A 14,189-nucleotide genomic window follows, 5' to 3' on the forward strand; every position below is an offset into this window, starting at 1 on the left:
CTCAGCAGCTTTGTTGAGTCCAGGAAGGCTTCCCCAAGGAGGTCCTATTTCAGTGAGACAGAATATCAGGAGGACTTACCTTGGCAAAGAGAAGAGTCATTCCATTGGAGGTAATGGATCCGTGATATCCAGGAGGTGGGAGAGCACAGTGGAGTCGGGAATGTAGTGTTAGCAGGGCTGGAGTGAGGAGAGCAAGGGGAGGCGGAGCATAAGGTGAGCCTAGACAGGTGGGCTGGAGCCGGATTACGTAGGGTGCTGTAGACATGATAAAACTGTACACTTTATTTTGAGCCATAAAAGGTTTTTATTAAGTGAAACCTGATCCCTTTTGATCTGGGCCAAGTCACATGTAGCTACAATGATGCCTATGACCCAAAGAAAATAGGCCCAGGCTACCTCTTTCCTTGGATTTAACGTTGGTTCAGCCTCAGTAAGTGGACCAGCCAGTAGAGGATGCCTCTTTTGGGGGAACCAAGAGAGTGAAGGGATCCCAAGAGACAGATCCAAAAGGTTTGATTCCACAGGAAACCAAAATCAGGGAAACCATGATGTGTTGATCCTTTTAAAATTTTTGTTTCTCACAGTAAAAATTTTGATTGTGTGTGTGTGTGTGTGCGCGCGCGCGCGCGCACCTGCTTTACCCACGGTTCCTGGGTGGGTGAGGCTGAGTTGTCTTTGTACCATGCAATTTTGCCCTTACTTCTTGTAACATGTGATTAGATCTGTGTGTGTAGGGGGTGCATTTCTTCACTGGGTTGAATCAGGTTAGGAGATTATAATGCTGACGTGGGATTGGTGGCTACATTGTCCTGTGAAGATAAGCAAAGGGAAGCAGGTTCAAGGAAAGTGGAGTAGATGTACAGAGAGAAGAAGGACGAAAGAAATCATGTGATCTTAGAGAATTTAAAAGTGTTGCTTCAAAGCCTGTGTCTTCCAAATCTAATCATCACGAGCCCTGATTCTAGTTCCCCCTTCCTTTGGTCCCCCTTCCAAGGTCCTTGACCTTGTACAGTTTATATACAACAAATCTTTATTTTCTTTTTTATTGAACTTCATTGAGTTTCTATAATGTAACCACCAATGCACATGAAGAGCTAATTATATTTTTGTTTCTTGCTTGCAAACTCCAGGCAACCAGTGGTGGCTGTGTGGAGGATTGTATTGAGAAAGATTCTGAGGCCCAGTCCAACCTTCACAGCCATCTCATGGTTCAGAAACACCTGGAGCGTCTCTTCTTACCTTAACCAGTTAACATCATTTCTTCTCTTTGCCTCTCAAGGCAGCTCTCAGATACAGAGAGCAACCTTAAATTCCCTATAAATGGCATTATTCAGCTTATATTTATCAAATCATGCATCAGAATTAATTTCACCTAGACTTGAGACTTAAATATAAAAGCTGAAATTGTACATATTTAGAGAAGAAAATATCTATATATATAAAAGGCTAATATGCAAAGTGTCCCTGCGGGAGTTTGACTGGGAGTTCTATGGCTCACTATGACATGCGCTGACCACCAGGGAGCAGCGCGGAATGAAAGAAGGCCTTGGCCGGCAGCCGGCAGCTGAGGAAGGGAGGCCCCGGCCGGCAGCTGGCAGCTGATGAAGGGAGGCCCTGGCCGGCAGCCGGCAGCTGCTAGGGACCCTACCCGTGTACAGATTTTGTGCACTGGGCCTCTAGTCCTATATAATAAAAGGCTAATATGCAAATTGTCCCCTTAATTGGGAGTTTGACCAGGAGTTCAACTGGGCGTTCGACCAGGGGGCAGGGCTGGCTGGCCAAACCACCCGTGGCCCAACCACCCGTGGCCCCGGCCCTGGACAGCCCCGCCTCTGATCAGTTCCCCCACCTGATCAGGGGCGGGGCCAGCCCGGCAACCGCCTGCGACCCCTCTCCCTGGCCAGCCCGGCCTGATCAGGGCAGGCTGGCTGGACCCCACCCGTGCACAAATTCATGCGCCGGGCCTTTAGTAGATACATATTTACATATTTTTATTGTGCGCAAGGACTCTGTAAGACAAAGTAAGAAACCACAAAAGAAAATATTGATAGGCTTGATTTAATAGGAAGAAAATATGTTATTATACTTAAAAAATTAAAAGAGAAATAGGTACATCATCTAACCCAAAGGATTTATAGCCATAATAGTAATAGTAGTAGTAGTAAATGATTTCAAATCAATTAGAAAATGTTACAAATCCCAGTAGAAAAAAACAGGCAGAAGGTACCAACATGCAAATTCCAAAATAAAAAATTCAAATAGTTGTTAAAAAGTTCAGCCTAAGTAGTAATGATAATCATAAACAAAAATTTGAAAAACAAACACAAATAGCATTTTTTAAAACATTAAACAACCTTTACTGAAATTCCTGTAGGAAAAAGAAGTCATTACAAGACTGAAACTCTATCCCAGGACTCAGGAAACATTTTTTTGTAAAGTGCCGGATAGTACATATTGTAGACTTGCTGGCAGTGCTGTCTTTTTCACAGGCCAATGAGAGTTCTAAAAGAAGAGATCAGCTGTTGGCAAGCTTCCAGGGAAAGGGCACGTATCATCTGGTGGACGTATCATTTGTTACAACCTTTGTGAAAGGTGATTGGGCAGTGAATTATCAAATGCTTTAGACTTGATTTGGATAACCTTTTATCTGAATTTTCTTATTTTCTAACAATCCGTGTTACATTGCGAGAAAAAAATCAAAATCACTAGCTGAACGGAGAGTGAGAGGCACAGAGGTTCTGGGGAGCGAGGAGGTGACTGAAGGCGTGGGGTGTAGAACACTTTGCTGGAGGAAAACCTTTTAGTGGAGATTGTGCAGCTGATTGGCTGTGGGCCTGTGAGGAAGGAGGAGTTAGCTTCCTCAGCAAAGAGCAAAAAAGTGTTTATGCTTCCACTCACATGGGTGATCTCAGGTAGAGAAAGGAGCCTTCATGTTTCCCTGGGTATTCCGTTAACCTCCTCACTGCATTTCCGTCTGGATCCCAGGACTACACACTTACTAGTAGTTCTCAGGACAGTAGACACACGAGCCTGAATCAGTACCATTGCACCACTTTTTTATAAAGAAACAATATTTCTTTTTTTTTAATCCTCATCAGAAGATACTAGTATGTTTTTGTTAGAGAGAGAGAGACAGGGAGAGGGAGAGAAACATCGATCTGAGAGGAAAACATTGATTGGTTGCCTCCACGTGTGCCCTGACCAGAGATCTAACCCATATCCTTTCTGTGTGTGGGATGACACTCCAACTAACCGAGCCATCCAACCAGAGCCATTGTACCACATTTTAAAATGTGTTGAGCTGGGTGTGTGGAGGCTTTCAAAACATAATGTACTATATATCTCATGTCTTTGTACCTCATGGCCTTTTTTATTTAAGTAGGGTTGTTTGCTATGCTGAAGTGGGTGGAAAATCCTGACTATGCATCATCTGTGATTGCTTACTGGTAATATAGTTACTTTATGGTCAACAGTGCTCCAGGAAAAAATTGTGACCTAATTACGTTTCCACCTACTAGTAACTTCTAGAAAGCATTAGGTTTCCTCTCTTTTCTCTGCTAATGTAATCTGTCTTGAATCGGCAGACCGACGTCATTGGCGTGGGAAGTAAAGAAGATGTCTCCGGGACGTCATGTGCTTCCAAGTCCATCAACAGATAGAATAAGTGTAACATCAAATGCTCGAAGAAGCTTAAATTTTGGGTGAGATGAACTAAAAAAAAACTACTAAGGCTTTCATTGCTGTAAATTATTTTCTGTGGTTAACATACTTAAAGTATTATAAAACAGATATTCTGTTACAAAAATACCCATGTATATGGTTGTGTATCTGTTCGAAATTGTTTGAATAAAATGTTTTTTAAAAACCCAGGACAGTACAGTTTAACTTTAGAAAATATAATATATTCAGAAATAATTAGGTGCACAAAATCTAAACCCATAAACATACTCCATGCTAAATGACTCATAACAAGAACTGACAGTTCTTTCAAAAAGATAGCTCTACATATTATCATTGTTATTGTCATATAAATTATATCTTTGTACATGATAATCTCACCAACACAGTTTTATAATCATTGTTTTATGCAGTTGTCTGTTAAATCAGGACAAGAAGAGAGTTACAGAAGAAAAAATACATCCACATGGTCTTTTTTATTACCTGTGTAGTACTTTCACTGGTGTTCTTTGTTTCATCCTGTGGATTCAAGTTACTGTGCAGTGTCCTCTCATTTCAGCCTGTAGGGGACTCCCTGTAGCATGACTTGTTGAACATGTCTGCTAGTGACAGTTTTTCTCAAGTTTTATCTGAGAATAACTTACTTTATCCTTTAGCTTTTGAAGATAGTTTTGCAGTGCATATAATTCTTGGTTTAAAGTCTCCCCCCTCCTTCTCCCTCCCCCAGCACTTTGAATATGTCCTCTCACTGCCTTCTGGTTTCCATGGTTTCTGATAAGAAATCAGGTGTTACTCTCATTGGAGATTCATTCATTCATTCATTCATTTAATTGTTTTTTATTGATTTCAGAGAGAGGAAGGGAGAGGGAGAGAGAGAGATAGAAACATCAATGATGAGAGAGAATCATTGAGCGGCTGCCTCTTGCATGCCCCCTACTGGGGATCAAGCCCGCAACCTGGGCTTGTGCCCTTGACTGGAGTTGAACCCAGGACCCTTTGGTCCTCAGGCCAACGCTCTATTCACTGAGCCAAACCAGCTAGGGCGAAATATATTTTATTTAACATTTAAACCTATTGAGTATATATTTAATATTTAACTTTTATATTTATGTGAGTTATTAATGCAGCAGTTTTCTCCATAGGGCTTCACCTGGCACAGTGGCTGCTCCCCGTGTGGCTTCTGCAGGTGTTAGTTGGGCTGACAAGGTAAAGGCTCATCATTCAGGGACTACTGCTTCTTCAGATGTAGCTCCTGCGCAGTCTTGCCCACCAGTGACGGTGCAGAAGACTTCCTGCAAAAATGGCAAGTGGCTTTCATTCATTTTTATCTAGTAGACAAGTGGACATCAATGGGAATATTTGTTTTATTTGAAATTGGAGCTAATAGCATTATATAGTTATCTTTCGCATCATTTATATCATATTAATCTGCCCTACTTACAGCTATGAAATATTCTTTAAAAATGTATGAAAGCATATGGAAATCATTCTAGTCTCAGGTTTGTCAATTCATTTATAATGTAGGTCCTTTATAACTCTTTTGACTTAAAGAAAAAAAATAGTCATTCCATTCTCTACGCAGTATACGCTTTTAAGTTGCATGCCACTATTTCATTTTATTAATATTTGAATATTATTTTGATATTAAAGTAATATTCTATGTTTATCTTTACTCACACATCTGTTTTCTTTTTTTTTTTTTTTTTGGTTGTTGTTAATCCTCACCCGAGGATATTTTTCCATTGCTTTTAGAGAAAGTAGAAGGGATGGAGGGAGAGAGAGATAAAGAGAAAGAAACATCGGTGTAAAAGAGACACATTGATTGGTTGCCTCCCACATGTACCCGACCAGGGCCAGGGATCCAGTCTGCAACCAAGATACGTGCCCTTGAATAGAACCAAACCAAGGACCCTTCAGCCCATGGGCTGACACTCTATCCACTGAGCCAAACCAGCTAGGGCTATTTTCTTTTTTTAAAAAAAGATTTTTATTGATTTCAGAGAGAGGAAGGGAGAGGAAGAGAGAGATAGAAACATCCATGGGAGAAACATTGATTGGCTGCCTCCTGCATACCACCCACAGGGGGAGAGGGGTAGAAATAAAGTAAAAACTGACAAATGAGGGTGGAAATTTCAAAATATATACTCATACTGGAAGATTTTAACATAACAGTCCCAACAATGATAATACAAAGTAGAGAAAAATCAGTAAAGATATACACAGCCTGATTAATGAACTTGTCATAATTGAAAGGCCTAACAAATAATGCTTATTCTTTCCCATTCTTTTTTTGATGCTTCACTCTAGAAACATTTTATTGATATGTCTTTCTCTGTTCTATATGATGAATCCATATTTTCTTAAATATATTAATAATGGTTATTTTTTTAAAGTCTGTGTCCAAAAAGTAAAATATCTAAACTACCTGTGTATTTGTTACTTTAAAAACATTTTTGTGGCGTTTTCAGTTACTTGATTGTGTTTTACAACAAACCACATACTATTTAATTAAATGTTTAATAACATATATTAAAAATTATAGAGGTTCCTTCTAAAAATACTTTTCTTTTGGCAAGAAGATAAGAGTACCAACAGATCACCTTAATTCCATCAGAGCTTGGTTTGAGGTTTTATTACAGTTGGTATGTTTTAGTTTTGTCTTTATCCTTTTTCGCGTATCAACTGAAAACCTGGGGAGTTTGCCAAGGCCACTCCATTCCTGCTTTCCAGCATTTGTTTCCTCAGCACTGCAGTTACTACAGACCTCTCAGCTCATTAGCATCCCAGCTGCTGCTTTCTCTGGGTGCCTGGGAGTCTTGGCCTGTCTATGCAAAGCTCAGCAGCTGTCAGACTTCTGAAGGGAAGACGGAATGCAGACTCTGGCTCACTTTCCTGCAGTGAGCCCCTCTGCAGTCCCCGTTGCTTTAGGCTCATTGAACTCCAGTGTCTGTCTCAGCCAGACAAGACTGCTGGTTTCTGTGGGGCTCACTTCCCTGCACTGTGAATTCCACATGTCTTCAGGGAAAATTCTGGGGTGGATGTGGATCTCATGTTGTTGTCCTTCCCTTTTCTCAGGGAATATAGTTCCTGAAGTCTCGCCTGTATTGCTTGATTTCCAGGGGCATTAAACAGTTCATTTAGATATTTTGTCTAGTTTTCATAGGCGTGTTTGGAGGAAAGAAGGTTAATTTTGATATAGGCAACTTTGTCATGGCTGTACAAGTTCCAAAAAATTTCAGATGATTGAACTTACTCTGCTCCTTTTGAACACAGTGGAATTAAGTTAGAAACCGGTTACGGAAAGATAACCATACAATTCTCACATTTTTGGAATTGTAGAGTCTATTTCTGAATATTCCATGAGTCAGAAGAAATCAAAATGAAATTTAGAAAATGTAAATTGAATTAAAATGAACATTTAAAATCTTGTGGGATTAGGTAAAGCTATGCTTTGAGGAAAATTTCTAGCCTCAATTACATGTGTTAGAAAAGAAGAAAACTTAAATCACACTCTTTGGATTCTGGGAGTTGGGGAGGCAGCTTTCACTTAGCGTTGGGACAAGAACACCAGACCCATTTGCCTGGACTTGCTAAGTGTGTGACCTTGGGCAGATGACTGAGCCTCTCTCGGTCTCAGCTTCCTTACTGATAGGATGGGGTGGTAGCACTCGTAGGTGGTTGTGAAGATTAAAAGTGTGGTTATATGTACAGCCCTGAGAAGAGGGCGAGCACATAGTGCACCCTGTGCTCTAATAAATGGTCACTCACACTTCGGACCCTGCACTGGCCTCCAGTCATTCCTGATCTAAGTCTCAGTTTTGTTATTTGTAAATTAGGGATAATAAAGAAAATGTTTGTGGGGTAGGATTAACCCCTACCACACGGTGTAGTTATAGGAATTAGAGACTGTGCGTGTGTGTACGTGTATATGTATGTGTGTACACACACACACACACACACACACACACACATACAATACACCTTGTATAACAGTGTCATATTTGTATATGACTTATATTTAATGGGAATTAGATTGGAATTATTTTTATTTTATAGGTTTTTAAAATTTTTTATTATCTACAGAAATATTTATTATTTTCTTCCTTTAATTGCACAGAACGGAAAGATGCTGAAGGATGGGAGACTGTTCAGAGAGGGAGGGCTGTTCGCTCACGATCAACAGCAGTGATGCCAAAAGTTTCAACACAAGCACTAAGGTCAAAGGATGACAGTGATAAAGAAAATGTACGTCTTTTACCGGATGAAAGCGTACAGAAAGGGGAAGCTGGAGACGCACCTTCTAACACCATAGAAGCTCGGCCCAAAGACTCAGTACATTCTTGTGACCATCCTCTTGCTGAAAGAACCCAGGTAGTACACTCAGAAAATCCTTGTAGTGAATTTTTATAAAGGATGTGTGTATGCAGAATGTCTCATTTTTCTCCTTCATTTTTAACTTTTTATTGTGAAAAATTTCAAATCTGCAGACAAGTTGCAAGTATAGAACAATGAACCCTCCTATGTCCTTTATGTAGATTCATAGGTTAATGCTTTGCCATATTTTTTTCTATGTATATTTATGTCACACAAACATTGTATGCTAAACATTAGAATAATGTGCACATATCATAACCATTCACCTTCTACAGCATGTCCTTCCAAAGAAGAAACTTTTTTTTAAATACTTTTTTTATTGATTTCAGAGAGGAAGGGAAAGGGAGAAAGAGATAGAAACATCAATGATGAAGAGAGTCATCGATCGGCTGCCTCCTGCATGCCTCCCACTGGGGATTGAGCCTGCAACCCTGGCATGTGCCTCTGATCGGAATTAAACCTAGGACCCTTCAGTCCACAGGCTGATGCTCTATCCACTGAGCAAAACTGGCTAGGGCCAAAGAAAAAACTTTTACATAACCACATTATAATTATAAAATTGAGGGAATTTGACATTTATATATTATTACCTATTTTATAGTCAATATTCAAAAATTTTCAGCTGTCCCAATAATTTTTTTTCCTGTTCATCAGATTATTTATTCACTTGATTTTTAGATTCACTTGTTGATAGATGTGTATTTGTTGTTCATAATTTGTATCTTTACCTTTTTCTTCTTCTTCCTCTTCTTAAAGGATACCTTTCAGCATTTCATATAATACTGGTTTGGTGGTGATGAACTCCTTTAGCTTTTCCTTATCTGTGAAGCTCTTTATCTGACCTTCAATTCTGAATGATAGCTTTGCTGGATAAAGTAATCTTGGTTGTAGGTTCTTGGCATTCATCACTTTGAATATTTCTTGCCACTCCCTTCTGGCCTGCAAAGTTTCTGTTGAGAAATCAGCTGACAGTCGTATGGGTACTCCCTTGTAGGTAACTGACTGTCTTTCTCTTGCTGCTTTTAAGATTCTCTCTTTGTCTTTTGCTCTTGGCATTTTAATTATGATGTGTCTTGGTGTGGTCCTCTTTGGATTCCTTTAGTTTGGGGTTCTCTGCGCTTCCTGGACTTGTAAGTCTATTTCTTTCACCAGGTAGGGGAAGTTTTCTGTCATTATTTCTTCAAATAGGTTTTCAATATCTTGCTCTCTCTCTTCTTCTGGCACCCCTATAATTCGGATGTTGGTACGCTTGAAGCTGTCCCAGAGGCTCCTTACACTATCTTCGTATTTGTGGATTCTTTTTTCATTTTGCTTTTCCAGTTAGGTGTTTTTTGCTTCTTCGTATTTCAAATCTTTGACTTGATTCTTGGGATCCTCTAGTCTGCTGTTGGAACTCTGCATAATATTCTTTATTTCAGTCAGTGTATGCTTAATTTCTAGTTGGTCCTTTTTCATATCCTTGAGGGTCTCACCAGACTTTTTTTTTTTATTGCTTAAAGTATTACAAAGGGTATTACATATGTGTCCTTTTTCCCCCCCCGCCCTTGACAATCCCCTGGCCTCCCCTACCCCCCAGTGTCTATGTCCATTGGTTATGCTAATATGCATGCATACAAGTCCTTCGGTTGATCTCTTACCCCCCTCCCTCCTGCCCCCCAACCCTCCCCGGCCTTCCCGCTGCAGTTTGGCAATCTGTTTGAGGCAGCTCTGCCTCTGTATCTATTATTGTTCAAAAGTTTATAATGGTCTCTATTATCCATGAATGAGTGAGATCATGTGGTATTTTTCCTTCATTGACTGGCTTATTTCACTTAGCATAATGCTCTCCAGTTCCATCCATGCCATTGCAAATGGTAAGAGTTCCTTCTTTTTTACAGCAGCATAGTATTCACCAGACTTTTTGAGGGTCTCACTAAATTTATCGGCAGTTTCTAGAAAGTTCTTGAAAACCCTTAAAAGTGTGGTTTTGAACTCTATATCCAGTAGTTTGCTTTCCTCCATTTCTGTCATTTGTGTCCTGTTTCTTTGTCTCCGCATTTTTTATGCTTCCCTGTGTTGATAGAGTGGCTTTGTGTGCTAGGTGTCCTATGGGGCCCAGTGGCTCAGCCTCCCCAATTACCTGAGGTGGACACTCTTGGTGCACCCCTTTATGGGCTGTGTGCACAGTCTTGTTGTAGTTAAGCCTTGATTGTTGTAGGTATCACTGGGAGGGATTGACCTCCAGGCCAATTGGCTGTGAGAATCAGCTGTGTCTGCAGTGGGAGAACTTCTGTGCTGGAGACACCCCTCCGGGACAAGACTTGCTTCAGTGGGGCTTTGGTGCTCACTGAGTCTGCCCCCTGAGTGTGTCCTCTATGGATCCGAGGAGTTGTAATCTGGATGGTCCCACTCTGACCACCGGGCACACTGGCTCCTGGATCTCTAAGGAGGTGCTAATCTAGCCTCTGCCTGAGGCTATCCAGCAGGAGCCGGCTGTGAAGCAATGCAAGTTGCCATGGGGCCTTGGGCCAGCCTCAAGTTTGTTAGGTAATTTTCAGATTGCAAAGGGCCAGGCCTTTCATATGCAAAAGCCAGCGCACAGCTTGGGCAGGGTGGGAGTCCCAGAGGATCAACAGGGCGGAGCGAACAGTATGGCTGCCCTCAGAGGCCCCGCTTCTCAGTGTCCCGGCAATTGCTGCAAGCACCTCCAAGAGAAAGCTGCCCTCGAGTTCCGACCGATGCCAGACAGTCCCGTTTCTCCCGTGTGAGTCTGGGTCCCCAGAGACTCGCCCGGAACTGGAGCTCAGAGCTTGAGACTCCCTACCGATTGAAAAAGACAACCGTGTCCTCGGCCACCAGCCCTCTCCGGGTGCGCCTCCGTACCTCTGTACTTTACTTCCGCACCGCAGCTCCTCTGAGTCTCGGTATGCTTTTCTCTTTCCTTCTAGTTGTAGAATTTCCACTCAGCCAGCCTTCCTGTGGTTCTGGATGATGTCCGTTCCGTCTTTTAGTTGTATTCTTGAAGTGGTTGTGCTAAGCAGCAATCCCCGGTGTTTATCTATTGCTATTGTGCATTTTAACTATAAAATTTAACAATATAAGAATTTTGCTGGCTTTGTGTAATGAATAGACCTGATTTTGGAATTTTAGGAATAATCCACACATAAAACTTTTGAGTAATTAAACTGTTGTTAAAATATTTCAATATGAAAGTTCACTGTTGATGGTGGACAAGCTAATCATAATATTTGTTTTCTCCACTGTCATTCTAAAAATGGAATTAACATATTTATGTATTTTTTCAACATTACTTTATAGTCAGGCTTTCTTTTTGTCATATAAATTATATTGATTTTTTAATAAACAAGGTTGACTGTATTATAAACAACAGTAATGCTAATATAAATATTGCCAAGAAGATTATAAACCATGGTGACTGATGTATAGGTAATGTTGATGGCAATATAAACAATAGGATACAATTTAAATAATGCTTATGCTAAAATCAACACTTTGGGACACTTTAAGTTCTGACCAATAGAATTTTTAAAGTAGTTTATAAGACTTGGCCAAGTTTAATATTTAGATAAATAATTAATCAAACTCAGAATTTTATGGCCACTGCAGTATTTATCGAATGTTTATTTAAGTAGTAATGTGAGTTTTAAATTCAAAATTTTAGATTTCAGTTCTATGTAGAGCTCATTACTCTTGAATATAATTTGAAAACACAGCTGCTTTCTTTTTGTACTCTGAGGTGAAAATAAAGGCTTATTTCTATTCACTAGAATAGACAGGTTTTAAAAAATGAGTATGTATTTGGCCTAATTCAATTGTTTTCACATTATGTTACTTATCTATAATAATAAAAGCGTAATATCCTAATTAGACCGGACAGCCGAACAAGCTTCTGGACGTCATTCTGGACGTCCTTCCTGCGGCAGCAGGGGCTGAGGCAGAGGCAGTTAGGGGCGATGAGGCAGGCAGGCAGAGGGGTTAGGGGCGATGAGGCAGGCAGGCAGAGGCAGTTAGGGGTGACCAGGCTGGCAGGCGAGCAGTTAGGGGCAGTCAGGCAGGCAGGTGAGTAGTTAAGGGCGATCAGGCAGGCAGGCAAGTGGTTAGGGGCAATTGGGCAGTCAGGCGAGTGGTTAGGGGTGATTAGGCAGGCAGGCAGAGTGGTTGGGGCGATCAAACCGGCAGGTGAGTGGTTAGGGGCGATCAGGCAGGCAGGTGAGTTATTAGGGGTGATCAGGCAGGCAGGTGAGTTATTAGGGGCGATCAGGCAGGCAGGTGAGTTATTAGGGGTGATCAGGCAGGCAGGTGAGTTATTAGGGGTGATCAGGCAGGCAGGAGGACATCCCCCAAGGGATCCTGGATTGCGAAAGGGTGCAGGCCAGGCGAGGGACCTCCCCCACATCCCCATGCATGAATTTTGTATACCGGGCCTCCAGTGTGTTAGATATTCTTAAAGGGGAATGGGAAGATGTTGAAACCTAAAGAATATGAACTTATACTGAAACTGTGTGCTCACATATACTGTACTGTTTATGGTGTATTTCTCTTAGATCTGAGAATTGGTATTATGTACTATGTTGGGGCTTCATGAAAGATGCTTAGAGGTTGTGTTAATGGTATCTAAAGAGAGCATGCTTCATATTTTTTAGTAAAATGCCCTCAAAGTATATATTTTGGTGAAAAGTGCCTTTATTTTATAATAGACAGTCTTCACAAAAACCATGTAAATGCCTTTAGTTATTTGAATATAAGACAAAATATTATACTTGTGAATAGATTTATTTTGTGAGGCATATCTTTTTTTTAAAATATATTTTATTGATTTTTTACAGAGAGGAAGGGAGAAGGATAGAGAGTTAGAAACATCGATCAGCTGCCTCCTGCACACTCCCTACTGGGGATGTGCCCACAACCAAGGTACATGCCCTTGACCGGAATTGAACCTGGGACCCTTCAGTCCGCAGGCTGACGCTCTATCCACTGAGCCAAACCGGTTAGGGCATGTGAGGCATATCTTAAAGTACTCATCAAGAACAGGCTACTAAAGTAAAATATAATTACAATATGTGTTGCTTAATTTTTTAAAGCACTCAGTGCCCTCCCTATACATAGTTGGTATGCAAATAAAATTTGTGGCTGCTTGCTTAATGGTTCCTTTTTGTTTACACTTGAAACATACAAAAAAGGTGAGTGAGTTTTGCCAGCCACTTAACAACTGCTTCTAAAGTATAGTCGTTAGTATTTCGGACTCATTCTGTAAATATGTTTTGTTAGTTCACAGCGAATACACTGGATGACGTCAAGAACTCTGGCAGTAGTAGTATCTTACCGGACAGTTCTGTGCGAAGTTCTGAAATACCTGCTGTGCAAGGGGATACAGTGTGTGTTTCAATTAATCAGCAAGATGACTCACCTCCTTTGCATACAAATGAAGAGAGATTTTCAGCAGAGAAAGCAAGGATAGACAGTGAAATGGACTCTTCAGATATTTCAAATGTGAGTGCTGCTAACTTGGTAAGAACAACTTATCAGAATTATGAGTGAATTCATTAAAGCGATAACCTATTATTAGGCATAAACCCCAATAATAAATTGTATTATGTATTATTTTACCCTTTACAAAGCACTTTTTTTACAAAGCATTGTACATATGATTTTATTTTAACATTTTACTTTTATCAAACTTCTTGTTTTGTAGAGGAAAAAAATGAGAATGTGAGAGTTAAAAAACTTGCTCAAAATCTTTTCGTTTGTATGTGTTTTTTAGTCTAGCATTAAGAAACTGAGTCAATAGCAAGTCTTGCATGCAAATGCAGCTCTCTGATAGGTGGGAAATGGTGCATGCTGGAATGAGTGTTAAAAGCTCTCTTCACAGACTTCAGACAGTGCTTGGAGGCGGTGTTCAAGATGAAATCTATGTATCATTCCCATTGTAGATTCAGTAAAAATGCGTTGATTTGTGATTATTTATAGGTTTATATTTTTGGATGAGTACTTCTCATATTTTCCTATTTCCCACATTAGTATTAAGATACTAGATCTGAGGATAATCCAGAATAGGTCATGCTAGTTTTGTTTATAAAGTAACTTTCAGAAGAAATAAGCATATATAAAAAGTTGTTGCGAAAAATTATTCGAATGTG

At 40.4% G+C, this 14,189-nt stretch overlaps 1 protein-coding gene across 4 annotated transcripts in view; it reads left to right on the forward strand.

Annotated features, from left to right (window-relative positions):
- The window catches only part of SCAPER (S-phase cyclin A associated protein in the ER), a 154,107-nt gene that overhangs the window by 14,415 nt on the left and 125,503 nt on the right, over positions 1-14,189 (forward strand). For 3 of the 4 annotated variants that reach the window (XR_002826915.1, XM_014447709.2, XM_023746575.1), the window contains exons 6-9: positions 3,585-3,701; positions 4,821-4,981; positions 7,796-8,049; positions 13,321-13,560. Coding sequence is in view for 3 of the 4 variants with exons in the window: in XM_014447709.2 (XP_014303195.1) it covers positions 3,585-3,701; positions 4,821-4,981; positions 7,796-8,049; positions 13,321-13,560 (772 nt within the window). In the remaining variant the exon portion in view is untranslated. The remainder of the gene's footprint in view (positions 1-3,584; positions 3,702-4,820; positions 4,982-7,795; positions 8,050-13,320; positions 13,561-14,189) is intronic. The other variant, XM_006105581.3, reaches the window with a different exon arrangement.

Source organism: Myotis lucifugus, unplaced genomic scaffold (genome assembly GCF_000147115.1).
Source record: "Myotis lucifugus unplaced genomic scaffold, Myoluc2.0 scaffold_698, whole genome shotgun sequence".
NCBI classification, from domain to species: domain Eukaryota; kingdom Metazoa; phylum Chordata; class Mammalia; order Chiroptera; family Vespertilionidae; genus Myotis; species Myotis lucifugus.